The 26,644-nt window shown below is 42.3% G+C and overlaps 1 protein-coding gene across 8 annotated transcripts in view; it reads left to right on the top strand.

The window, feature by feature from the left end:
• Positions 1-26,644, top strand: part of SGK3 (serum/glucocorticoid regulated kinase family member 3) — a 103,184-nt gene that overhangs the window by 36,429 nt on the left and 40,111 nt on the right. For 2 of the 8 annotated variants that reach the window (XM_019726420.3, XM_088799396.1), the window contains exons 1-2: positions 7,451-7,573; positions 21,412-21,627. The exons of 1 other annotated variant lie outside the window; for it this stretch is intronic. In XM_019726420.3, coding sequence (XP_019581979.1) covers positions 21,550-21,627 — 78 coding nt within the window. In that variant the 5' untranslated portion in view covers positions 7,451-7,573; positions 21,412-21,549. Of the gene's footprint in view, positions 1-7,450; positions 7,574-7,621; positions 7,644-8,569; positions 8,670-15,104; positions 15,125-21,411; positions 21,628-26,644 lie in introns of those variants that run through there. 5 more of the 8 variants (XM_019726410.3, XM_088799395.1, XM_088799397.1 and 2 more) reach the window with 4 other exon arrangements.

Here is a 26,644-nt window from a genome sequence, read left to right as displayed (position 1 = left end):
TTCAGTTCTTTTCAGTGTATGTCTCTATGTGGAATTGCTGGGTCATATGGTAATTCTGTTTAATTTTTTGAGGAACAGCCAAACCTTTCTACAGCAGCTGCCCCATTTAACATTCCTACCAATAATGTACAAGGGCTCCAATTTCTCTACATCCTCACACTTGGTTTCTACTTTTTTGATTATTGCCATCCTACTGCAATCAGATAAAATTCAAGTAAAGGAAGTTTTACTTCTTTTCTACTCTGGTTTCTTTTACTTCTTTTTCTTGCCTGATTTTCCTGGCTAGAACCCCTTGTACAATGTTGACTAGAAATAGACATCCTTTTCTTGTTCTAAGCTTAGGGGGAAGGCTTTCAGTCTTTCAAAATTAAGTATGAAATTAGCTGTAGGATTTTTGTAGATGCCCTTTATCAGGTTGAGGAAATTCCCTTCCATTTCCAGTTTGCTGATAATTTTTATCAAATAAGGAAATCGGATTTCATCAAGTGCTATTTATGGGTCTATTGAGATAGCATAGGGTTTGTCTGCTTTAGTTTGTTGATATGTGAATTATATTAATTAATTTTTAAATGTTAAACCTTGCATTCCTTGGATAAACCACACTTGGTCATGATGTAGTATCCTTTTTATATATTTTTGAATGCAACTTACTAAAATTTTGTTTAGAATTTTTGCCATCTATGCTAATGAGGGATATTTGTTTGGAGTCTCTTCTCTTGTAATATCTTTGTTTTGATTGTTAGGGTAATGCTGGCCTCGTGGAATGAGTTGGGAAGTATTTCTTCCTCTAATTTTCTGGAAAATTTGTATAGATTTGGTATCATTTCCTCCTTAAATGTCTGGTAGAATTTACCAGTGACACTATGTGGTACTGTAATTTTCTTTGGGAGAAAGTTTTTAAGTACAAACTCATTTTCTTTAATAAATATAGGGCTATTTGATTTACCTGTTTTTTTCTTGAGTGAAATTTGGTAGTTTGTGTCTTTCAAGGAATTTGTACGTTTCATCTATGTTGTTGAATTTATTGGTATATAATTGTTCATATATTCCCTTATTATACTTTTAATATCTGTAGGATTTGAAGTAATGTCACATCTTTCATTCCTGATATTGGTAATTTGTGTCTTCTTTCTTTTTGCGCTAATCAGTTTGGTTTGTCAATTTTATTGATTTTTTTTTTTTTTAAATCAACTTTTGGTTTCATTGATTTTTCTCTTTTCTCTTTCATTTATTTGTGCTCTCATCTTTATTTCTTCCTTTCTTTGGATTATTTTGGTTCAATTTGCTTTTATTTTTTATGTTTTGTAAGATGGAAGCTGGTGTCCTTGATTTGAGACCTTTCTTCTTTTTTAAAATGGATATACCTCCTAAGCACCATTCATTTTAGTGTCATTCATAAATTTTGATATGTTGTGTTTTCATTTTCATTTGTGCAAAATATTTTCTAATTTTCCTTTTGATTTCTTCTTTAACTCATGGAATAATTAGAGTTGTATATTTTGATTCCATATATTTGGAGATTTTCCAGATGTCTTTTTGTGATTGATTTGTAATTTAATTTCACTGTAGTTAGGAAGCATAGTTTGTGTGACTGGGATCCTTATAAATGTATTGAAACTTGTTTCATGGCCCAGTAGATCATCTATCTTGGTAAATAGTGTGCACTTGAAAACAATCTATATTCTTCTGTCTTGGAGTGATCTGTAAATGTCAGTTAAGTTTAGATGGTTAATAGTGTTGTTTAGGTCTTCTATATCTGCTATGGTCTGCATGTTTGTGTACCCACACCCCCAAATTCATATGTTGAAATCCTAACCTCCAAAGGTGATGATGGTATTAGTAAGTGGGGCCTTTGGGAGGTGAAATGTTATGAGGGTAAGGCCCTCATGAATGGGATTAGTACTCTTATAAAAGAGATACCACAGAGGTCCCTAGTCCCTCCACCATGTGAGGACACAGAGAGGAGATGCTGGGTATGAACCAGCAAGAGGGCCCTCACTCAACCCTGCTGGCACCCTGATTTCACATTTCCAGTCACCAGCAGAACTGTGAGAATTAAATTTCAATTGTTTATAAGCTACCCAGTCTGTGGTATTTTGTTATAGCAGCCTGAATTAAGACAATATCCTTACTGATTTTCCCTTTAATTGTTCTATTATTATGAGAGCGTTTTTGAAACCTCTGACTATAACTGTGAATGTGTCTATTTTTCCTTGAAGTTGTTTCAGTTTTTGCTCCTGTATTTTGAAGCTCTGTTATAAGGTATATAAGTGTATTTTATGTCCTCGAGCTGAATTGGTCTCTTCATAATTATGAAATGAACTTCTCTTTCCCTGGTAATATTATTTGCTCTGAAATCTACTTTGTATGATATTAATATGGCTACTCCAGCTTTCTTTTGACTAGTGTTAACATGGTATATCGTTCTTCATCTTTTTAACCTATTTGAGTCTTCATATTTGAAGTGTAGGGTTTTTTTGTAGGCAACATATAGTTGGGTATTTTATTTATCCATCATGACAAGTTGTAATTGGGGTGTTTTGACCATTACATTTAATGTTATTATTGATATAAGTTTATGTCTGTCATCTTGCTATTTGTTTTCTGTTTGTCTTATCTGTTCATTATGTCCTTTCCCCCCTTTTTCTGCCTTATTTTGGACTGAGTTTTATCATTCCTTTTTTCTCCTTTGTTGGCTTATTACTTATAACTCCTTTTCCCCCTTATGTTAATGGTTGTTTCAGGGTTTAAGAATACATCTTTAATTTAGTCTTCTATCTGAAACGGTCTATCTTCAATTGAATTATACCACATCACTTATAGTATGTTTACAATTAATTATAGAATACACCTTGTAATAGTATATGTCTGTATCTTTCATCCCAGTCTTTATGCTTTTGTTGTCATACATTTTACTTATACACAAAACCCACAATAAATTATTACTATTTTTGTTCAAACAGTTGCCGTCTTTTAAAGAGATTGAAATTATAAAAAATCAACAGCATATATTTATCTCTGTTGCTACTATTTCCAGTGTTCTTTATTCCTAGTGTACATCTATATTTGTAGAAATATGGAATAATTTTCTTTCTATCTGATGGACTTCCCTTAATATTTCTTGTAGTGCGAGTCTGCTGGTTATGAATTCTTTCAGCTTTTGTAATCTGAAAAAAATCTTTGTGTTGCCTTCAGCTTTGAAAGATATTTTTGCTGGGTATAGAATTCTGGGTTTACACTTTTTTTGTTCAGTACTTCAAAGATATTGCTCCTCTGTCTTTTTCTTGCACGATTTCTGACAAGAAATCTGCTGTCATCTTTACCTTTGTTCCTCCATGTACAGAATATCATTTTTCCTGTGGCTGCTATTACTGTTTGCTTTATCAGTTTTTTAGTAATTTCATTATGAAATGTCTTGGTAGAGTTTTCTTCTTGCTTCTAGTGGTTGGGTTCATTGAGGTTGTCAGATCTGTGGGTTTCTAATTTTCATCAAATTTTGAAAAAGACCAGTCATATTTCTTCAAATGTCTTTTCTGATCTCCTTCCCCAATCCTACCTTTACCCTCACTTTCAGAGACTCCAATTACAAGTACATTAGGTTGCTTGGAGGTGTCCTATAGCTCATTGATTCTCTTTTCTTCTTAATTTCTTTTTCTCTATATAGTTCATTTTGAAAGTTTCTATTGTGTGTTTTCAAGTTCACTAATCTTTTCTTCTGCTATGTTACTCTTCTGTTAATCCCATCCAGTGTATTTTTTACCTTAGAGATGGTTTCCATCTGTAGAAGATGGATTTAGAAAATTTTTATACCTTCCTTGTCTCTACTTAATTTTTTAGTATATTACCATTAGACTAACTGTTTTAATGTCCTTGTCTGCTAATTCTACATCTATGTTAGTTGTAGGTTAGATTCAGTAATTGATTTTTCTCCTCATTAAGGGTCATATTTTGTGCTTCTTTACATGTAATATTTGATTGAGTGGCAGATATTGTGAATTTTATCTTGGGTGCTGAGTATTTTTGCATTCCTATAAATATGCTTGATTTTTAATTTGAGATGCAGTTAAATTACTTTAAAATAGTTTGATTTTCTTGGCACTTACTTGTATTTTTTTGGCAGCATCCAAGTAGCATTTAGTCTAGGGCTAATTACTCTCCAGTACTAAGGCAAGATCCTTCTACATAATCTACCTCATTGAATTGGGAAGTTTTCTAGTTGGCCTGGTGTGAACAGCCACTATTCCTGGCCCTTTGTGAGTGCCTAATACTGTTCCTTCTAATACTTTCAGATGGTTTGTTCTTTCCTTGACCTTGGGTAGTTTCCTCATATGCATGCATTGATCAGCACTATTGAATTCTTGAGGAGGACCCTCTGCAGATCTCTGGGGTTCTCTGTGTTGTTATCTTGTCTCCTCCGTCTTGTGAACTCTAGCCATCTTGTCCTCCCAGACTCCATCTCCTCATCTCCTCAACTCAGGGAATCTGCCGGGCTGTCCTGCAATTCCCCCTTCCTGTGTGATAGTCTATAAGTTCTCTGAAGTTAATTAACTGGGGTAAACCTTGTTCATTTCCCATCTCTGAGGGGTCACTTTCCTTCATTGCCTGATATCCAGGATCTTGAAAATTGTTGTTTTATATATTTTGGCTCTTTTTTGCTATTGTCATTGTTCTAGGTGAAAAGGTAAATATGGTCCTTGTTACTCCATCTTGGGTGGATTCAGAAGTTCCTCCCCACCCCCAAGGCTCTACTCTTAAAAGTCACCACACACACATACACACACAATAGTCACCTCACATTTTGAGGAGAGGAAGAGAAATTTCCAAGAGTCTACAACCAACAACCTCTGGTACAACCACTTTGTAAAATGAAGTGTGACTTGTTTAGTCTGCCTATTTAATACTTCTTAAATCTCCAGAATATTATAAAGGTTTGCTGTGAGTAGTGATTTATAGATTGTTTGGGCCAGACTTCAGAGCTCTGGGGCCTCCCTTAAACATGTCAGTGACATTTTCAAAACACAAGGGGCCATTGATAGATTGCAAATCAGTTTTCACTCTTACTTGGTAGTCATTCTGCAAACTTGGTTCTGCTTCTACTTGTGTCATCTGGGTAAAGTTGCAGTTAAGGAAAATTTACTCTCTAAAGACTTTAATAGTATGTAGGGCCCCCTAACATAGGCAATTTACTGTGGTTCAAGGGTTTATTTCTGGAACACTAAAAACCTTTCTAGTTGAACTCCAAGAAGTGCTGTGTGATTCTTGTTTATCTTATTGAGAATTTATTTGAAATTAGAAGGGGAAACTTTTACAATCTTATTTGTATGAAAAAGAAAAGACCGGTATTTTAATTATAGTGAAAGAGAGTTAAGGAAAACTGAAAATAATCATAGACTGATGAATATATTTTAAAATACTTACTATGGGTAGATCACTTGTTCAGGCAATGGGTGACAAAGAATGGGTAGGCTACGTTTTATTTTTATGCAGTTCCATGAATGTCAAAGATTTAGTCTTCAAAAAAGTCTTATTTAATACTAATTTATTTTCCCCTTTTTTGAATCAGTCACATGTCACTGTCCATCAAAGCTTTGGTTAGTATGAAGTAACTGGTGTTACTTCAGTGTCATATAATTTCAGACAAAAGCAGAGAATCTTGCTGTTATAGGTGGCCTAATTATAGATGAATATATCATTTCTGTTAGGCTTTTTGAGATACTGAAAGTAGCTTTTTCTTCCTTGGTTGGCTGGGGCCTGAGATACCCAGTAAGTAGCTTATTGTTTAGTTTTGGAGATAGATATTATAAATAACAGAGAAAACAAAACAAGGTCACCCGTTAAGTGCCCAGTTGAGTGGTATAGATCCTAAGTATTATAGCATTTTATTGCACAGAGAGATCCCTGAGTTTAGCTATTGTTGTCTAGACAGGTAGCTAAGACTGAGAAGACGCATTCTGAGCTGGGAAGCAGTAGGTGTAAATGTTCAGTGGCAGGAATGTTTGCTGTATGTTGTGGATACTGTACAGTGAGGACACAGTCTGTCTGACAGAGGTGTACACAGAGAGTAGTTTTGAGATTAGGTGGAAAAAATAGGTGAGGGTCAGATCCAAGATCTTGAGTTTTTTGAGTTTGTACTTTATACAGAGATGGCAGGGAAAATGAGAATGGTCATTGAAGAGATTCTGTAATGGAGAAAGCCAAGGATCTGGTGCCTAAATGTGAGAAGAGCCAAAAGTTTTAAGCTAGGACGAGTGTTGTTATTCTTACAAAGAGAAAAGGCAGAAAGGAGCGCTTGAATGAAGTGATGCCGAATCCCTCATGTTTTTTCTAAAAATTCCCCGTTTTTCTGCATGGTTCCTAACTGGACAGTGCTTTCCCTACTGTAGTTCTCCTCCTTTAATTGTTGAGTCGGGCAGGATGACATGGAGTGAGGAAGGGCATTTAGAGCTCATGAGATCACCTGGCCTAATCTCTTCAGTCTACAGATAAGGATATTGAGGGCTTCAGATATGGTGACTTCCCTTAAGGTCAGACAGCTAGGCTGGCATCTTGGCACCATTTTCTGAAATTCTTGTAGCAAAGGTTACGTGTATCAGTCCTACTTGTTAGCAAAGTGACCCTTGTGTTTCCCCACCATAATTGTTATTGACTTGATTCCTCAAATCGTTTTTCACCTTCTCAAATCAATTAGTAATTAAAATAATTCCTTTCCAGTGGTCTGATTTTTTCTCTTTATTCGTACATGCAGTCACAAACCTTGTAGTAGTACCCTATGGGGATGAATGCCAAACTCTGCCTAGGCCTAATGGGTCTGCTCTCACTTGCAAGTGCCTGAGCTGTTGAGGGGTAAGGGAATGATTAACATTAATTTAAGCCTCGAGTGATGATTCTCAGTGGGAGTCCTTTCCACAATTTTTAAATGATGAATGAGGATTTGTGGTAGAGATCACTAAAGAAATTGCTTCCCTTTTTTGCCCCCCTTAATCCCATTCCCTGTGACTTCTCATGCATGGAACCCTGAATTCGACTGTGACTTGTATCCTTCCCCAGAAGAATGAGCTTAGCCAATGCCCTGAATAAATGAACTCCGTTGTTTTAAGATGTCTCACCTAGTCCTACACCTTAGCTGGAACCTGGGGAGAGTGCCTTCTCTTTCCCTTACAAAACCTCTTTCCTCATCTTACCTCCTGGCTCTCTCTTTTCCCCGGTTCCCTGGGCCCCCGTCCTGCCCATCTTCCCTCGAGGTCAAACTCCCCCAGGCCCTCCCCACTTTATTTACAGCTTTCAGTGAGGCATTCTGCCGCAGATCCTCTAGGGTCCCCAGCCCCCTAGAGTGCCGGGGGCGGAGCTGAGTGAGCAAAAGCCCCACCCCTAGTTTGGGCGGGGCCGGCGGCCGAGACGGCGCTGTTGATTGGTGGGGGCTGGGCCTGCCGCTTGTGGGCGGGGCCCGGAGTCCCGGGCTGGGAGCACGGCGGGCGCCGCTGGGGGCAAGAGGCGGGGCGCGGAGCCGGGTGGAGTGTGGCGCAGCTGGGGCGGCACTTCCCGCTAGCCACGCGCCGGGCGCGGGTTCCCGAAGGTAAGCGTGGGGAGAGGTCCTGGCGGCGCGCGGGCTGGTTGGAGGAACCCTGCAGGAACGCCCGATGCAGGTGTGGTTTGGCTGGACCAGCCCCAGTGCCACTTCCGCGCCGAGTAGGAGCACGGGTCCCGGGCGGGCAGGCGGCTCCTGGCGTGAACCCCCTGGTGGGAGGGAGACCCCGGGTCGGACTCTAGCTTTGCGCACTTGTTCACGGCATTAGCTGCCGAACAGAAAACATTTGCGTTGCTTCACACACCCTCTCCCCCAAATGTGGAGAGTCCTCAGGTACTGTAGAGATTTTATATTCTTTAAAATAAATTTCTAGTTTGTGGTTCAGGACTGTAGGAGAAAACTCGGTAGTGAACTTGCGGCGCGGCTTTATTTTGACCTAGTGTTATTCATTGTGCAGGAAGGAGACTAGTAATGGTGCTATTTAAACAGGGACGCCAAGGTTTACATAGGCAGTGAGTGCGTGGTGGAGATTGAGCGCGCAGGCTTGGAAGCTGGACTGCCAGAGTTTGAATCTGCTTCTCAATTGTGAAAACTTGGGCAGTTTGCTTACTCTCTATGGCTTTGTTTCAGCATTTTTTAAAAAGACCTAATCGGCTTTATTAAAAGATTCATGAATTGGGCAGCATCCCATCTAGCAATTAGAAGGGCACTGCCAGGGGCTGTACAAAATGTTTCTGCATTTTTTAAATGGGGGTAATAGTAGTCCCCCCCACACACACTCCCCGTATAGCACTGTTACGAAGATTAAATGAGTTAATACTTAGTGCCTGGCACATAGAACAGTAATTTTGGCTATTTTCTTTATTGGGCATTCATCTTCAAAGTTGTCACCGCCAGTTTCCTCAGAAATGTTGCTAGAAATGTTTGGGGAGTCATTTGAAACAGTTTTCAAAAACTGAGTCCCACCAAAAAAAAACCTCATGACTTTTGTCTCTTACTGAAGGTGTGATCCTCCACCTGGTTCCAAATCAAATGCAGTGATACAGAAATCTCCGAGTCTTGCGGGTTTCCTCTAAAAGAGGGATGAAAAAAAAAAGCAGCACTTTTAGAGTGAGTGGAGCCTCGTTTTAAACACCAAGCTGCGGTAGGTTGGTTTAAAAGAAGTTCGTATTACTTTATACAGAACTTAAAACAAGTTGTACTATTTTGGAGGGTGCTTATTTGCACTGTTACTGCAAAATTAGGTAAACCAAAGTACCCAAGTCCATAAATAAGCATCGTAGAAACCATAACTTGCCACATAGAATCTCAGCACTGAAAAGAATATGAAGAATCAGACCAGCTGCCCTTTACAGATAAGGATGAGGCCCAAAGACCTAGGACCAATAAATGGCAGAGCTTAGACTAGACTTCAGCTCTGCTGACAACAAATTATAGAATCAAAGGATGATGTTACTTTTGGTTTTGATAGTAGTACTATTTTTATTTTTGACAGCTTTATGGTGCTGTGAACGTTGTTGTTTTTTCTCTCAGCAACATCCTGCTTGGTAGTTTAATTGCATGATTCATAATCATTCTTAGCATCTTTGATTTAAATCACAAAGTCTCAAAGTTGCTACCCCAGTGATTGCTTTGAGAACAAGATGATTGTCTTTTTAAGCTTTGTATAAACATGTTCTAATAATGCTGGGGTTTTGTTGTTTTAGGATGCAGTCCTTTTGTCCCATGCAGGGAGTGTAAACAGCCAGGATAAGCAAATTAACCTAGTAGGCAGTTTGTTATCACTGTTAGTGGTGAAGTTTTCTCGATTGGGTAGGCTAGAGTCAGGAGCTAGAGTCAGGAAGTGGAACACTGAACACTAGCCCGCGGAAACAGGACTGGGTCACGAAACAGGACTGGGTCACGGAAGAGATGTGTTGCAATTGCTGCCAACTTCCAAAGCATCATGGAATGAAATTATTTGGAGATACTAACAAATTGTTTTGTTAGTTGCTGACTCTCCCTGGCTCCTGTGTTGTTCACACCCTCACCACTAGGTATTTGTTCAGATGTTAACTATCTCAGTCAGACTCTGCTATTTAAAATTGCATGCCACCCCACTCTTCCTATAATACATGTTACTGTATCAGTTTAGTTGTTTTATTATCTATTGTCTGCCACTAGAGGATAAGTTCCATGAGGGCAGGGGTGCTTGCCAGTTGTGTTCACAGCTGTATCCAGAGTGCCTGGAAACAGTGCCTGCCACCAGAAGGTATCAAATGCATGGATCTGATGCAGACATTTCCAGTTAGGGCTAGTAATTCCTTAAGCCAATTCACTGTCATTTTGGTCTGCTCTCTTCTCCCCCCATTTCTAGTTACTTTTCCTGATTACCCAGGAGGCGGTGTTAATTCCTCCTTCTGCCTTGCCCTCCCCATGAAATAGCTGCTGACTTATTTCTCCTTTTGGTTTTTTGTGCAAACCTGCCATTCCTATTGATGACAAGCCCCTGTTTCTTCAAGCCCTCCTCCATCTCCTTCTATTCTCTACACCTACAGCCCTTCAAGTTCTCTTTTCAAATGCCTTTACATCCTCGTCTGCAGAATGAAATCCAGAGTGAGAAGCCTGGCATTCAGAGTCCTCTACAACATGATCTCAAATCCACTTTTCTCTTTCTGTTTTTATTAATGAGTGGATTTTGTTCTCCCACAAGGTGGGCAGGAATTCAGACAAACCGGACTAATGGCTGTAACCTGTTTGTATCGAGGGCTGTGCTGCCTTTCTGTTTTGTGTGCCCAGCCTTTAAAAACTTCCCTCACATGTCGCCCGTCGCCATCCCAAATATCTAGATAAGTTCAGCTGGAAGTGGTTTTTCTCTCCCCTGAATTTTAGTCACTTCTCATAGCTTTCTTAAAGAATTTATCACAGTCTACTTTGAACTGTAATTCTTTGGGCATTTGTCTTTTTGCTACATATAAGCTCCTGGAGGACAAGAAACCTGCACACAAGTTCCGGTTACTATTTTAAGGAAAAGTTAGGCACACTTCCACTTACCTAGTTTTTAAATACAAATGAACTTAAAGTTCTACTGAATAGGACAGACCGTTAAATATTATACTTCTATAGTCATTTCTACAATATGGACAGTTAAGGAAGAAGGCAGGGGGAAATTCAGTACTAAATAAAAAGATACAAATGAAGATACTGGGATCTGGAGTCACAGAAGGGAGTAGGGATGGGGAGAATAACAGACCAACCCCCATCTAGATGGACAGACAGAAGTTAAAAAATATGCAGAATAAACTCGTTCAGGAAACCATGAAGATGAGACAGATTTCATGGAGCAACCTCTGCAGCTTTGGATTTTTCTTGTGGGGTATTATTCCTAAGCAGTATTTTGTTTTCGCATCTCTCGGTGCAAATAATCCTGTCTCCCTGCTTTGTTTTCCGAGCTGGATAGGACTGAACGTTCTCTTCTTTCTGGGCTGCAGAAAGTAGTTTACCTTTGTTCCCCTCATTGTTTAAAACAGTAAAATGTTCATACTTCTTTCTTCATTTACTTTCCTGGATCTATGGAGAAGACAGATGCCAGAAGCTTTTAGTCCTTCAGAGAAAGGAGGGAGATACAAAATACTTGAATTTGTCCTTTGGTGAAGCTTCCAGTTTTATTAAGTTTGATATCAGCATTTGATTTGATATGTTTTGCATCAGTTTTCATAACAAACATATCCTTGCACATATTCCACTTGAGTGAATGTTTTTGTTTTACTTATGATTTTTTCCCTAATATTAATACGTTAAAACTTGTTTCCAGAACTTTTGTAGGCATTTCTGCAATTTAACTTATTTTTTCCTATTGCTTCCCAAACCTCAGGTGGGGTTTTCCCATCTGAAGGCACGCATTGGCCTGACTTACTTTCTTTGTACTTGATTTTGAGTACTTACGGGTATAGTTCTGAATTTATTTTACCATTCCTGGGATGAAGCTGCAATTTCTATTGATAGGAAAATATATATATAAAACTCCTGATTTTTGAAATGGTAGAACTTTAAGGTAAAATTCTGTATATTATCTTTACTAATAATACTTAATGTAAGGTCAGGATTTGAAGCTAGTATACTACAATTTATATTTAAATTGTACTATAATTTTTTTTTACTTTTATTTATTTTTAAGTGTGTTTTTCCAGTACCCATCAGCTCCAAGTCAAGTAGTTGTTTCAGTCTAGTTGTGGAAGGCACAGCTCACAGTGGCCCATGTGGGGATCAAACCAGCAATATTTGTTAAGAGCACTGTGCTCTAAGCAACTGAGCTAACTGGCCGCCCCTGTACTATAATTTAAATATGTAATTGGTTATACTGTTTTTCCTTTGGGAAATTTCTTCTCATGTGCTAACCAGTAAAGTTTTAATGTCAGGAGGAATCTTTTGAAAGCTAATGTGTGCTTTGGAGTAGTTTCCTTTATCACACTGTATAAGCATCTCTGTTTACCCTGAGCTCCCCTTGTTTTTAAAAAGCCTTTAGTTAAGAGTGTTATCACATAAGATTGTTCATGCAAATAATAAAAGTTGGGGCACAAACTAATTACATATCCCTAGCACATGGTAAGCACTGTGCAAGTATCTTAAGTTACACTTTTAGGGAGGATTTCATTAAAATATTGTAATATATTAATATGTGTTATAAGAGGGAGAAATTGATGATTCAGGAGATTGATGGAGGAATGATGGACCAGAGTTTGCTTTGAAGATCTCTGTTGCACACTTCGGCAAATTGGAATTTCCAAGGGTCTCTCGCCACCTGTTTGTTGAATGAATTGAACAAGCAGTTGTGTATTGAGACCTACTAAGTGCATGGCCATGACTAGGTCCCACTCCACTCAGGGAGGTTCTCGGTAAACCAGCAACATGCAATCCTAGATGACAATCAGTGCTGAAATGGAAAAGAAAAACAGAATGATGGCAATAGATTAATTTGGGGACAGAGCACTTTAGCTAGGGTGGTTGTGAAGGCTTGTTGGAAGAAGTGACATTTGCACGAGGGCTATACTGTGAAGAGCTGAAGGGAAAGCATTCGAAGCAGAGGGGACACAGGTCCAAGCAGGGTTCAGTGTGTGTGAGAACTAGGAGGGGTCTGTTCTGAGGAGTCTGGTGACTAGAGGGGCGAGAGGCCCTGGTGGGAAGCAACTGGAGAGGCAGGGCAAGGTTAGGTCATGTGGGTTCTCGTAGTCTTAGCAACAATTCAGTTTGGATTTTATTCTGAGGACGGTGGGAAACCATGGGAAGGGTTTCAGCAAAGGAGTGAAATGATCAGATTTACAGTGATTTTAAAAATCTCTCTGCTGTGGGAAGAATGGATTGGAAGAGATACCAGGTTGGAAGTTCTCCCAGGAGACTGATGTGCTGGTGATTGTTGGCTGCGGTCTGGTTTTGGTGCCTCCTTCGTCTGAATTCTCCCAGCCTCCTCAGTCAGAACCAGCTTTCCCTTAGCTCCCTAGGGCTTGCAGGATTTCACCATTGCTAGTTCTGTGTGAATTCCCCCTTTTGCTTGTCTCTTGCCTCATAGAATCACCCGTCCACCCCATCATTCTCCCAGTGGTCAGTCCTCCAGGAATCATCCTTGAGCGTGTTCTGTGTTCACATCTGCCTGGGAGATCCCCTGGGAGGGTGCCTCCCAATGGACAAGCCTGGGAAGCCAGGACCAGGGCGAGGGCAGGCTTTCTGGCCACTGGGAACCCAAGATAGTGACCTTGGGAGGCCAAGGACAGACACAGGCATTGCTGCTATGGTTTTCATCCCTGTCCTGTCAGTTCTGGAATAGGCAGAGGGACAGGTTATCAGTTGGAGTAAGCCAAGGGCCTTCCTTGTATCCTGTCAGCTTTGATTGTAGTATTGGAAAACAAAAGACTGTCAGCATTCACTCGTCTGTAATAAAATGGAGCCAATTTTAGGGAACCTACAGACTCATGTTGGTTCAGGGAACCGACACACTTTGTTGAGGTTTTGGGACACTCCTGTGGAATTAATTGTTGGGTGCAGACTATTCTTCTGTATTGTGTCCCAACATTGTATATTTTGCACGTGTTTTATTCTTAATTCCTATATCACTTCTTTATTAAGAGTCAGGATAAATAAAAGGTATCTCAAATCAGAGATGGATACATCTAGGAAAAATTAGGACTGCTTTGTGATTACAGAATCAAACGGGAGTGGGGTGGGAATTAGAGGAAGGATGTAAGGAAGAAAAACAGGAAAAGTTGTAACTGATTCATCATGTGATGCGCGTGGGGAGGAGGTTACTATGTATCTCCCATTGGCAGATCCTGTTAGGTTTTTAGTCTATTCTGCAATGAATTTAATTTATAGATGTGACAAAGATGTCCTTTGTTTCTGTTGAAACATTTTGAATGTATTTGGAGCTAGTATTCTGAGAGGCGGAAATAAACAGACTCAGATTATACACTAGTAATAGTCTTCTAATAGAGTAACCAGTTAATTTGGGTCAGACTGATAAGGCACTTTTAATGTAGTTTAAAATGAAACCTACCCACTTGGTCTGTTCTCTTCTCAGGAATAATCCCTGTCCCATCCCCACCCCCAATTCATTTTCTTATTCTCTGTGCCAGTCCCCTGTTTCCAAACCTGTTCCCATACCAGTCCCCTTGCCATGCCCAGGGTGTGTGCACAGATTTTCTTTTGTCTCTTCCTTGACTGGGACTCTTGTTCCCAAACACCCAGCACATCCCTCTGCTGAAGAAAACTTGTCGCTCTTCCAGGCCTCTTTCCTTCCTTTTGGAACAGGCTTGTTCTTAATTTTCCTTTACGTCTGGGGTGAATCACTGACCACCTCAGTTTGCCACAGTAGTTAAGAGTGCACACTGATAACTTACGAATTTATCTACCTTGGGATTTGGGTAGGGTCCAGGCCTCAAGACCAAACAGCCTTCATGATGTGTGAAGGAAATGGATTTCAGAACCTCTTTGCTTATGTTTTAGAGTTAGAAGCAGAAGAAGCTTTTGACGTTACACAATCATTTTGGCTGTCTGAAAGAAAGATGGACAAGATCCAGGGCAGTAATTGCATACAATGAACAAAAGGATGAGCACAATGATGGAGCGAAAAGTGCTTTTTAAAAAAGCCTTGACTAATATCCATCTATTTTAAGCAGTGTGTATTAACAAAATTTTAACGTAACATAAATTTGACAGTTTTCTATTATGGAGCTTTGCCTATATTTCTGCTTTTTATAGCTCCAAGTTAAAAAATTTAAATCTATGAAAGCTTTAAAAAAAAAGACTAACTCCCCCTCCTTTTTAACAGACCCTGTCCTGGATAGCATCCTTTCTTGTGTCTGCTTTATGTCAGAATTTGGCCCTCGATTGTCCTTGAGATGGGATCAACACTCAGAGCTCACTTTGTACCAGACCCCTGGTTAGATGTTGACGTGTGATGTTTCAGGAAGAGGAAGATGGGCCCTTGCTGACTGAGTGCTGCACAAACCTGCCCCCTCCTGCTGACAGAGTTGGAAAGCTGCTTTTCTGCTGCACGGCCTTCTTTCTGTAACCCAATGGCCGGTGGGTACTGGGTGCTCTGTTCTCTTCAACTCAGTATCTCCAAAGGTAATTTAGAAGAAGGGGATGCATGAGCAGTGCCATGAGAAATCGTGGGACACTGTGCCAGCTGGGCGCTGAGGTCAGAGCTGTGTGTGTGTCACCGTGCTGCCACCACCCAGACCTGTGTGGTCACGTGGACGTCCTCATCACCTAGGTTCTTTACCTGTAAAATCGGAATGATGATATTTATTTCCTGGGTTGCTGTGAGGGTGAAGTCACGTGTGAGGTGCCAGCTCTTAGAATAATGCCTGGTGTTCGTTTCTCAACCTCGACACTGTTGACGTTTTGAGCCAGATAATTCTCTGCTGTAGGGGCTGTCCTGAGCATTGTGGGATGTTTAGCGTCCTCCTTGACATGTAGCCATTGGCCAGCCCCCAAGCTGTGACAGCCAAAAATGTCTCCAGACATTGCCACATGTCCCCCCCAATGAGAACCATTATACGTGCAATATTGACTATTGCTGATCACGGCCCCCCTGAGATCTGTCTGGCCTCAGAAGGGTCTGTTCTCGTCTGACCAACTTTGTTTTGTCTTGCTGGGTTTATCACAGTTGATTCGCCAGCTGGATGTTAAGGTTAGTGCTTCCATTCTGGGTGAATATCTGAACTTAGTCTCTTCAGAGCCGTGTGACTTCCTCCCAGGCATGCCAGCTGCCCCTGGGAGCCAGGCCGAGATTACCTTATGATTCCCCAGCACAGGGAAGGCAGACTCTTCCTGTGTCCCTTTTAGGAAGCCGAACCTACGTACCTCCCCAAAAGTTCCAACATTTATTCCCATGTGAACGGCATAGCTTTTTGTTCTCTTTCTTAGTTGGTGGGGTTCTTACAGGAGCCCTCATTCTGTTTTATTTGGCTGCCTGGCTAGCAGATGATTTTGAAGAATTTAAATGGCTTCAGTTTGATAGAATACACATACATTAGATTTGCAGGAATAGCAGGGTTTCTTTTTCATAATTTCGCTCGTAACCACTTAAAAATCAGTTTATGAACCTTCTTCTGTGCTTCCCAGAGGACTCTTTAGAGCTTGTATGTCTGGTAGAGGCAGTGAGATACTGTGGGTAAAGGTCCCGAAGTCAAACCACCTGGGTTCAAATCCTGACTCCATCAGGTGGGGCAGGTGACTTCATCTTTTTTATGCTTCAGTTTCTCCTTGGTTTTGTCTCAGGAGGGCTGTTGTGAGGAGCAACCAGATTCACACACATAAAGCACAGTCTGGCTTGTAATAAGCTTCGCCACTATGTATTAAATACGGGTAAGTTGCCAGTTTGCTTTAGCTGAAAGGAAAGGAAAACCTTACTTAGGGAGAGACAGTATGGTGTAGCAAACAAGTCCATATAGATTTTGGAGTCAGTCCAGTTTGGATTTGAGTCCTAGCGCTGTCGTCAGCTAGATCCTGGCTTCGGCAGGTGGTTTTATCTCTCTGTGTTTTTCTTCATAGCAACGTCTTCATTTCTAGCATATGACTCGAGCTCCTTTTTCCAAAGGAAATTGAGGCAAATAAGTGTAATCTCTTCCAACTTCTGCTTCCATGCCTGCCTGGCTTTATTTGTAGCTAGTCTGGGAATGTATGACAGTCTGTATCGGTGGCGCATCTCTGTGCCTTCGTACATGCATACATCTAACCTCATACTTACCCGACTATTGAAGTTTTTATGTTGCTTACCATTCTTCCCATGAAATAAGTTCCCTGCTGCTGGTAGGACTTTTCTCTTTGTCTTTCTATTGCTTAGTGCACGATAAATGCTTACTATTTGTTGGATGAAGGAATAAAAACCAATTTGAAACAAATTGCTAGGCGTTAGATCGAGGTTATTGACTACTATACACATTTCTTGAATCCTTAGAACAACTTTGTAAAGTTGGTGTTGCTAGCCCCATCTTCTAGAAACTAGGGCTCAAATCATTTGAACTTGTCCAAGGACTTGAGATGGTAGGTGAATGGTGGCATTTCATCCCCGAAAGAGTGGTAGTCACGGCAGGTGGATCCCCCGACGGGAGCTTTGGCCTTAGAGCAACACAGCAGCTACCGAACTGGCTGCCCAGGAGGGAGCAGGATGAGGAAATTCGTATCCTCATCCCTCTCTTCCCACCCCAGACCCTGTCAGTGCCTCTCTGGATGAAATCACCCAGCAGCAGGAGGGCCAGGGAGCCCGTGGGGTGCAGACTGCAGACGTCAGCGTCCTGGGGCACAGAGCAGGGTGGAGATGGAGCCAAAAGGGCAGATCGAGAACCCCCAGCGCAGGCCTCCCCTTTCTGTCTCCTCGTATTCACTCATACTGGGAGCAGAAAACTCAACGTCCTAACTCGGGAAACACCTGTCTTCTTAGTCGCTGCATCCAGTTTATTCGTACTCCCGCCTGAAACCACCACCCGTGTTCTTCATACAAAGTCACAGAGAAAAAACTCAAAACAAAACAAAACTACTGTAATGTCTGCACCTGTTCCTCTAAGGCCAAAGCTCCCGTCAGGTGACCCATCTGCGGTGACTACCACGCGTGCGGGGATGAAATGCCACCGTTCTCCACCTCAAGTCCTTGGAGAAGTTCAAATGATTTGAGCCCTAGGCTTCTGATTTGAGCGAGTCTTTTGGCTCCAGTTGTAGTCATGCCTTTTTGTCCGGGTCCCTCTTTTATGTTCCCTTCACCTCTGCCAGCCCCTCAGCTGGTCAGAGTTCACTGGTGGGGTGACCCAAGCCTTCATTCCCACAGGACCCAAGTCCTTTGCAGCCCCGTCTTTCTGTGGGTTGCCACAGTGTCCCACATGCCCCAGTGAATCTGCTCAGAAGTCTGCGCGTTGGGACGATTTCCCTTCACGAGCCTTTCAGGACCATCGCTGAATAGGGCTGTCTTCTCTCACATCCGGTCAGTACTAGCACACTGTCACGTCCATCCATAAACAGGTATGCTTTTCCCCCCTCTCTGCTAACTGGTTGTGGGCTCTTCCCCCATGAGTTTGGGGTGAGAGAGAGCGCACAAGGAAAGGGGAGCAAGTCACCCGGGGAGCCGCCTGTCCCTTTAGTTTCCTACCAGACCTGCGCAGGCCCAGTCTTGCTTTTACCACACCAAGTGGAATGCTTCTGTACAGTCCAGTTTTACGATTCAGAGCATCACATAATACTGTGTTTATGATGGGCTGTTCTTGTTGCACAGTCTCTTGGTTTCCCAGGAGCAGGTGTCTACCTGATCTCTACCCAGGCTTGGTAGCAAGCCAGGACCCATGCGGGCAGTAGCTGTTGGCAGTACAACTCTTACTCTTCTGGTGTTTATCAGAGGCTCCTTACCCCGTCCCTTCTGCCATGTCATTTCTAGTACTATTGGGTATGCTGAGGCATAGGCCCAAGAGGTAGGGCAGCTTTCATTGTTGTAGAACCTTCTCTTGGATCAGGCCCCATGAAAACTTGCAGCCTTATGGGTTACCCAGTAAACAGACCAGAGCAGCCTACTTAGATGCGAAGCTCACCAATCGTTTTATCTCTTTCTTGGTGGACGTGCAAGGTGTATCGGTTCTCTCATTTTAAGATTTTTTTTTTTTAATTGGGAGGCTTCGTTTGGCTGCCCAAGTGCCTACATCCATGATTCAAGATCATTATCCATTCCAGCCAATGCTTAAGAGACTTTGCAGGGTTGCATGTTTAATTGGCTCTGCAACCCTTACCATCAAACCCTGGGCTTGAGCCTTAGTCCTGTCAGCTTAGCAGCTATAAGAGAAAACTATCTAACAGCCCATCTATCGGGAGGCTCTCAGTTTGTCCTTTGCTTTGTGCACCTTCTCAGAGATAAGTAGAAGCAGCCCCGGCCCAGGTCACAGTCTTTGAAATCAGTGTTTTCATCATCCCTGTGGACTTCCATCACCTTGCCCACTGCCTGCCTCTGTCCTGTGACACCCTGGGAGGAAATGTGAGCCACCGTGATCGCTGTTTTACGGTGACCACTTCCCCATCCCCTCCCTCCACAGGAAGGTTGTCAGGGCGTTCAGCACACATGCGTCCCGTTTTTCAGGGTCTGTTTCCTGGGGTCATTCTTGGTCCCAGTTACTATATCCGTCACATGACATACTCAAAAGTAATTGAAGGGAACCTAACAAAGGACCGTGTCCTAAGCTGTCGTGGGCAGGGGGAAGAACCAGCAGGGCATGGTGAAGCACCCCTTCTACTTACAGGGTTTGCAAGCCAATACCACTCCCAGACCTTCAGCAGTAGTTGTGGGAGAGGGGCCGCCTGCTGGGAACTATGGCCTTAGGTAGAGAAAACACTGCTTGTTAGAAAAGGAGCAGGGGGAATAAATACCTTAGCATCTCGCTTCCATCTTCTGCTAGTGCTTTGCATTGATTGAACCCAAGCAGATGCCACAGGGCAAGGGCAGGCGGTGGGTTGCCTGAGTGTGAGGTCCGTGGGGCGTGTGGCAGGGTGGAGAACGTGGTTTTAGGTCCGGAAGGGCCTAGGGAGACTGTAGCACAGTTGTCAGACTGGCACCTGTGGGCTAGAGCTGAGCGCCGGGCTTACCCGCCTGCGGTACGTGCACGCTTAGGTATCCCCAGGGCACCTTGTGTGAAACACCTTATCTTAGCCCGGCTCTTCCTTCTCTGTTCCTGGTGCTACTTCATGTCATATCCTATTGTCCCTTCCAAGGGGGAGGCCTGGCATGACGTTCTCTTGTAGTTCTGCTCCTGTGGGCCATGCATGGGACGGCAGACATTCAAGCTCATATGTGATGTGGTGGCAGCAGGACCTACCACCCCCTGCCTCCCACATTCTCGAGGGACAGATGTGGAAAAGTGTAGCGCCATCACCTTCACTCTCTCACCTCATCATTTCTGCTGCAGACGGAAAAGGATGGGCTGATGTGGGTCCCGGGGCTCCCGGACAGGGGCTGATGTGGGTCCCGGGGCTCCCGGACAGGGGCTGATGTGGGTCCCGGGGCTCCTGGACAGGAGCTGATGTGGGTCCCGGGGCTCCCGGACGGGCTGATGTGGGTCCCGGGGCTCCCGGACGGGCTGATGTGGGTCCCGGGGCTCCTGGACGGGCTGATGTGGGTCCCGGGGCTCCCCAACAAGGTGTATCTGCTTAGAAGAGCTGTGGGTTCCACCTGCTCTAATTCTTATAGCAATAGAGCACCGGACTGAAGGGCAGGGCTCAGGTCAGGTGGCCATCCTGGTCTGATGGTGGGGTACAGGGAGTCAAAGAAGCTGCTTTTATGGGGTGTTAGGGTGCTGTGACACATGCACAAGTGCTGCACCCTGAGCTTAGGATGGGGCCAGTTACATTTCCATGTTTTCGAACAACTGGTTCAACTATGTATCATTCCTTCCTGACTTCATTTCCAGCAGCAAATCCAACAAAGCAGGTTTTGAATCATCTGAAAGAAAGCACCCTGTAGGCAGTTAAAACTCATTAAACCTGAAGACTCAGTGCCTCCTGATTGACATTTGGAATCATTGCTTGAGTATAATTTATTTACAAGTATTAGACCTGTCAGCGTGACTTCTTGAAATTAGTCACCAGGAGAAATGGGCAAGGTAACCCTTCAAAAGGTATTCTTTGGTCTCAGTGGAGAGATTGGGCTGCTGTATGTAGCAAGGGTGACATCAGTGTGACATCTCCAGCCCTTTGCCCATGGGTGGAATGATAAAATTGACATAACTGTGTTAGTTTTGTATGAAGATGTACTGTAATTTCTCTGACTAGGGAGCTGTCCAGTGCATCAGAATTACCCACAGTTGTTAAAATGCAGCATAGCACTGTGGTTAAGAGTCGGGACTCTGGAGCCAGACGCCAGCCTGGGTTCAAATCCTGGGCAGGCAGATTACTTAAACCTCTCTGTGTCTCAGTTGCCTCGTTTATAAAATGGGGGTGCGTAGTTACCTAATACATAGCATCTCAATCTGAAGCAAGCCGCACCTGTTCATCCTGAGGCAAAAGTCTGAAAACCACACTCTGAAAAGCCTTGCTCTGAATCCATCAAACGAAAGCCCTTTTAGGTGAAAGGCTCCATTACTCCACACGAACTGTGGCCATTAGTCCACATGAACTGTGGTGTGGTGTAGAAGCTTGCAGAATTTCTTAGCATAAAAGCAAAGTAAATGGGATGCAAATGTTGGATTGGGGTGTAGCTATTGGTAGCGACATAACTGTAACAAAATCTCTAACCTGAGCTGAGCTTTCTGATCAAAAGTACATTCCTGGCAGAACCAGCATAACATGGGCCCTGTGAACGAGGAATGACAAATCCTGGTATTTTAAAGTTCTTTTGCTAATCAGTTGTTTTTTTTTGTTTTGTTTTGTTTCTGTTGGTTAAGGTTGCATGATGGAATTTGAACATGACCTCAAGCGGTTTTATGTTTTGGATTAGTTAATTGTGTTTGTCCTCTGCTGACACTTTCTTCGGACTCAGTTTTTGGTGTGCTCTTGAGGCAATAAACCCAAAGGGATATATCATGGACTACAAAGAAAGCTGCCCAAGTGTAAGCATTCCCAGCTCTGATGAACACAGAGAGAAAAAGAAGAGGTTTACTGTAAGTATGTAATGTAAAGCATATGGGAAAATGGAATCTAGAGAATACTTCCATTTGCTTTTGTTCTTCCTCAGCCTAGAACACCCTGTCCCCTGTCTTCACATATCCAGATTTTACTTACCTTTCAAATGCTATATCCTCTAGTCTTCCATGTGTATGGGAACGGAATGCAGTTTCTTTTTCAGTGCAGATTTTTGCCTGTTTATCCTTTGGGAGAAGCTTATGAAACTATCTGATAGACCCTCTCACCAGAAAATGTGCGTTCGCATGGATCTAGGACACAGGCACGTATTTGTCGCTGTTGGGGGCGGTTAATGGACTCCGGAAGTCATCGATCCTGGAGAACCACTGTCTTAAAATTTCCACCGTAGCTTTCTTAAATGACGTTTATCATTTTCTACTGCAATTTTAAGCCTATTCAATCTAGTATTTTATCTCTTTTTTCCCCCTTAAAGGCAAAGCCCATTTCTAATTTTACTTTTTCTCATCATAGTATCTACTTTATAAAGAATAAGCACAGTGAATATTTGCAGAATCAGTGTATCCGTGACTATTATTGGAGAATAGTCACTTTTCTAATACGTGTAATGAAACATATAACATTGTCTTTAGTTCCAGTAGTCCTGTTAGTATATACAGAGATCTCCTGCCCTCTTCCCCCTGAAAAATATGTAACTGATCTGGGCTTCTTTATAAACTCCCCACCCACTGAATCATATGACGGAATTCATTTAACCCAAGTCTATTGAAACAATTTGAGCTAAAGCAGTTCTTTTAAGTAAAAATGCCCAGGCTGCCTCCGTTCTGCTCATTGTCTTGTTCGAACACACACTCATTCCTTCTCCAACTTGGCATCAGAGTTTATGGGAGGAGACGTGTCCTCTTTCACAGTGTCTGACGACTGGCCCCACGGTAGCCTGGTGAAGGCTCTTGCATTCATGTCATCCCTCTAGATCTTGGCGATTCCAGCTGTAGTGACTCGTTTGGCAAACGTCCAGCTATGATTGACCTGATCCAGCTCTGGGCATTTTGTTGGCATCCATCGCTGGCATCTGCAGTCAGTGAACTGACTTGTTATTTATTCTTTGTTGGGTTGGCCTGGGTGGTGCCAACTCAGCTTCCCCTGGGCTCTCAATGGCTCTAGAACCCACTGACATGACCGTGACCTGCTCCTCCGTCAAGTGATCTACCCCAGCCTCTGACCAGAGCGTCACCTGGCCCCTGCCAGTTGAGCCTCATGACAAGTGACTTTCAACTCAGAGTCCATTTCACATGGGAGGTGATGGAAGCTGAGGAGTTAAACTAAACCCTTTGTCTGACCACTCCATTCTGCCATCTTAACTAGCTGGGGCTTCAGCCCCGAAATGGTGGTTTTCTCCCCAAAGTCCCAAGTAAGGAGTTGAGAACAGCCCGTCTGTCTTCTCCCTTCCTTAATAAACACACTGCCACACCCTGTACCAAAGCCCAGAGAAGAGAGATTGCGACGCATGTCTGACCATTTGCTTCCCCTCGGTCTCTATGTTGTAGCAATATCTTACCAAGCATTGTGAACTTACTCCACACTCATAAAAGCAAATTGTAGCAACATCACATTGATGGTAAAGAAGAAGTGAGTGTATCTTTGATAAAATAGTGGAGTGTGTGAAAGTGTTCCATTTCTTCCCTGTCCTTATTTTTGGCTTTGGGCCATTCTCTTCAAGGGCATAACCTTTGGCCAAGTTTGAGGGATGTTCATACAGAGCAAATATAGGCAGTAGGTTATCTTAGGTATCCTTCTATTTTTCATGGCAAAGGTATATCCATGTCTAATGTGACAAGTTCAAGGAGACCTGTAGCATTGCTCTCACCCTGCCCTCTCTGAGCTGTCCCCTGAGTCCTCAAAGGGCCTATCCAAATCACCGTGTTCATTTCCTTCCTTCAGAGTCTCAGATTGTGCCTTATTAGGAGGCTTTTTCTGACCACCCTGTATGTAAAATAGCACCTTCACACCTCATCCTACCCCTTTCACTCTCTGTCCCACTTACTGTATTTAAATTCTCGATAGCACTATCACCACCCTACATTTTGTATTTATTTGGTTGGTGCAAAAGTAATTGCAGTTTAAAAAAAAAAAAATTGCAAAAACCGCAATTACTTTTGCACCAACCTAATATTTGTGTGTGACTTCCCTGACTAGAACGCAAGGTCCTTTGAAGCAAGAACTTCCCTCACTGTTGTTTCACCAGGACCTAGAACAGAGATGGATGTTTAAGAAGTTACCTGTGGAATTGATGTTGAATGAAAAGCAGTACTAAGTTCATGTGTTGGTTGCAAATTACCACAGTGCATTCCTCAGTCCTCCAGAAACTGGGTTCTAGTCAGCACAGATAGGACCCACCCCACCCAACACAGACTCTGCATCCACTCTCAGCAGGCCCAGACGCCTGTACTGTACATAGGAACAAACACAGATATTGCGTGACTGACTATTCAGTAATATTTTTGTGCTCTAACTCTCGTATGTCTTTTTTTCTTTTTAATTTTATTGGGGAATATTGGGGACAGTGTGTTTCTCCAGGGCCCTTCAGCTCTAAGTAGTTGTCTTTCAAGCTAGTTGTGGAGGGCGCAGCTCAGTTCCAAGTCCAGTTGCTGTTTTCAAACTTTAGTTGCAGGGGGCACAGCCCACCATCCCATGCGGGAATTGAACCAGCAACCCTGTTGTTCAGAGCTCACTCTCTAACCGACTGAGACATCTGGCTAGCCCTCGTATGTCTTTTATATAGCTCTACACCATGAAGCTTCTAATAGAGAATTGCATTGCACCCTAGGATTTCTTGACTTAAACCAAGTCTGAGTTATACTTTCATTTATCCACTCAACAAATTGTCATTGAGTTTCTTTGTTATGCCAGACACTGTTCTAGGCACTGGGGATACAAGGAGTAGTAAGAATGACAGCCCTTGCTTTCAAGAAACTTATATTCTGGTCGGGCAAGACAGACAATAGGAAAATATTTTTAAGAAAAATAAGATAATGTCATATTGTAATGAGTATTACACTGTGTTCTGTGAAATCTTGTGCTTTTTTGGGGCAAATAAAAGTATTTATAAAAATTTTAAGAGTTTTTGTTTTTGCCTATTGGTGTTTTATTATTAGGTTGGTGCAAAAGTAATTGTGGTTTTGGGGTGGCCGAATGGCTCAGTTGGTTAGAGCGCGAGCTCTCAACAACAAGGTTGCCAGTTCAATTCCTACATGGGATGGTGGGCTGTGCTCCCAGCAACTAAAGATTGAAAACGGCGACTGGACTTGGAGCTGAGCTGCGCCCTCCACAACTGGATTGAAGGACAACGACTTGGAGCTGATGGGCCCTGGAGAAACACACTGTCCCCCAATATTCCCCAATAAAATTTATTTTTTTAAAAAAGTAATTGCAGTTTTTGCAATTATTTTTAACCTTTTAAACCGCAATTACTTTTGTACCAACCGAATAGAATTTGCTCAATCAGCCCTGTTTCATAAGTCCTAACTGCTGATTAATAACTTCGCAGGGCTCTGTCTTAGTTCCTGTAAATATATTTGCAGCAGAGCCGCTTCAGCTGGGAACCTAAGCTTGGGTTCCAGTCTTGACTGTACTTGGGTCACCATGGGAAGCTGCCGTAGCATACCAGGAAGTCAGCACAAATCATTGCAGAAGCTCATGGTCACATCAGTCTTACGTTTCTGATCCTTTTGTAGCAGTTCTGCTCCAGGCCTACGCAATCCTGCATGCTGGGTGAGAGAAATCTAGAGTCTAGTCTTACAAGCATGGCTCTCCTTGACCACGTTCCTGACCCTCTACTTCTGCACTCTCACCACATGTATCATCTTACAAACAATGCTGACATCTTCTTGTATAATAGGTTCCTCTAAGACAACTCGATACCTTCTTGGTTAAGACTGGAGAGCCGTATCACCACCCTGTAGCTCATGTAGGGTGATTGGCTGCTGTTTCTTTCAATCTTAGTGACTCATCGCTTACCCAGGTATCTGATACCAGTGACTTGCTTCACCTTCCAGGTGAGACCCTGTGTCCTCCCTCAGAGAGGGAAGTGGCTTCACATTCTGGAACTCCTCTCACTGTGGGCCTGTTAATGTGCCCATATCTTAAATGATACTACAGAATTCGTATAATATAATCAGGTCCTTTCCTCCCACTATTATATAACTAGAAATTTGTGAGTGTAGCTTACCAATCTTTCACAGGAAAGGATAGTTGATACATATTTGTATGCCCATCTTCTAAAATTAACCTGGTTTACTTTAAATTGTCTAACAGACTGGGAGCAATTGAATTATAAACCCAAAAGTAACGCCTATCTCTTTCCCGTAGTCTTCAGTGTAAAATGCTGAGGTCGATAATCTGAGCCATACATCAGTGAACCTTTCCTCATAAATCTGGATTCTTGTTACTTTTCTCTTTAGAAATGATACAAGATCTTTGAGCTCCCGAATAGTTTTCTCTACATTGGTATGTTGAATTATAATCTGAGGGGATGTGTGAGATGAATTGTGAAAGTTAATTCTATATTATAACTTGACGATTTAATACTGGGTCTGGTCCATGGAGGGTTAGAAGGCTTAGATCTTAGTCTCACAAGTTTGTGAACTTGTACAAATTACTTCACTTTTTTGGGCCATCATTTCCTCATATGTAGAGTGGGGGTGGTAATATTTGTTCTGCTCACATCATAGAGTTGTTGGCTATGGTTATATGCAATTATATATGAAAATATTAAACACACGTAAGGTGGTGGTAAGAAATCCAAGAATAAAGTCTCAGTTTGAAAAATACCATGTAAAAGGTGTCCTGGAAGAAGGAGAACTAATAATTGAGTGTTTATGATGTGCCAGACATCATTTTCTAAAATACTTAATAATTTCAGGGTACTGGTTGCTTTCGGGGAATAATAGAGAATATCATTAGTTGAATCTATGATGTTTTATTCTCGGGATAAAAATCTGAAACAAGAATGGCAGAATGTTAGAATTCATCTAAATG

This window comes from Rhinolophus sinicus, chromosome 7 (assembly GCF_057876585.1).
Source record: "Rhinolophus sinicus isolate RSI-liver-muscle chromosome 7, RSI-T2T, whole genome shotgun sequence".
Lineage (NCBI taxonomy): Eukaryota > Metazoa > Chordata > Mammalia > Chiroptera > Rhinolophidae > Rhinolophus > Rhinolophus sinicus.
Note: the sequence above shows the minus strand (reverse complement) of the source record. Positions and strands in the feature narration are given on the sequence as shown.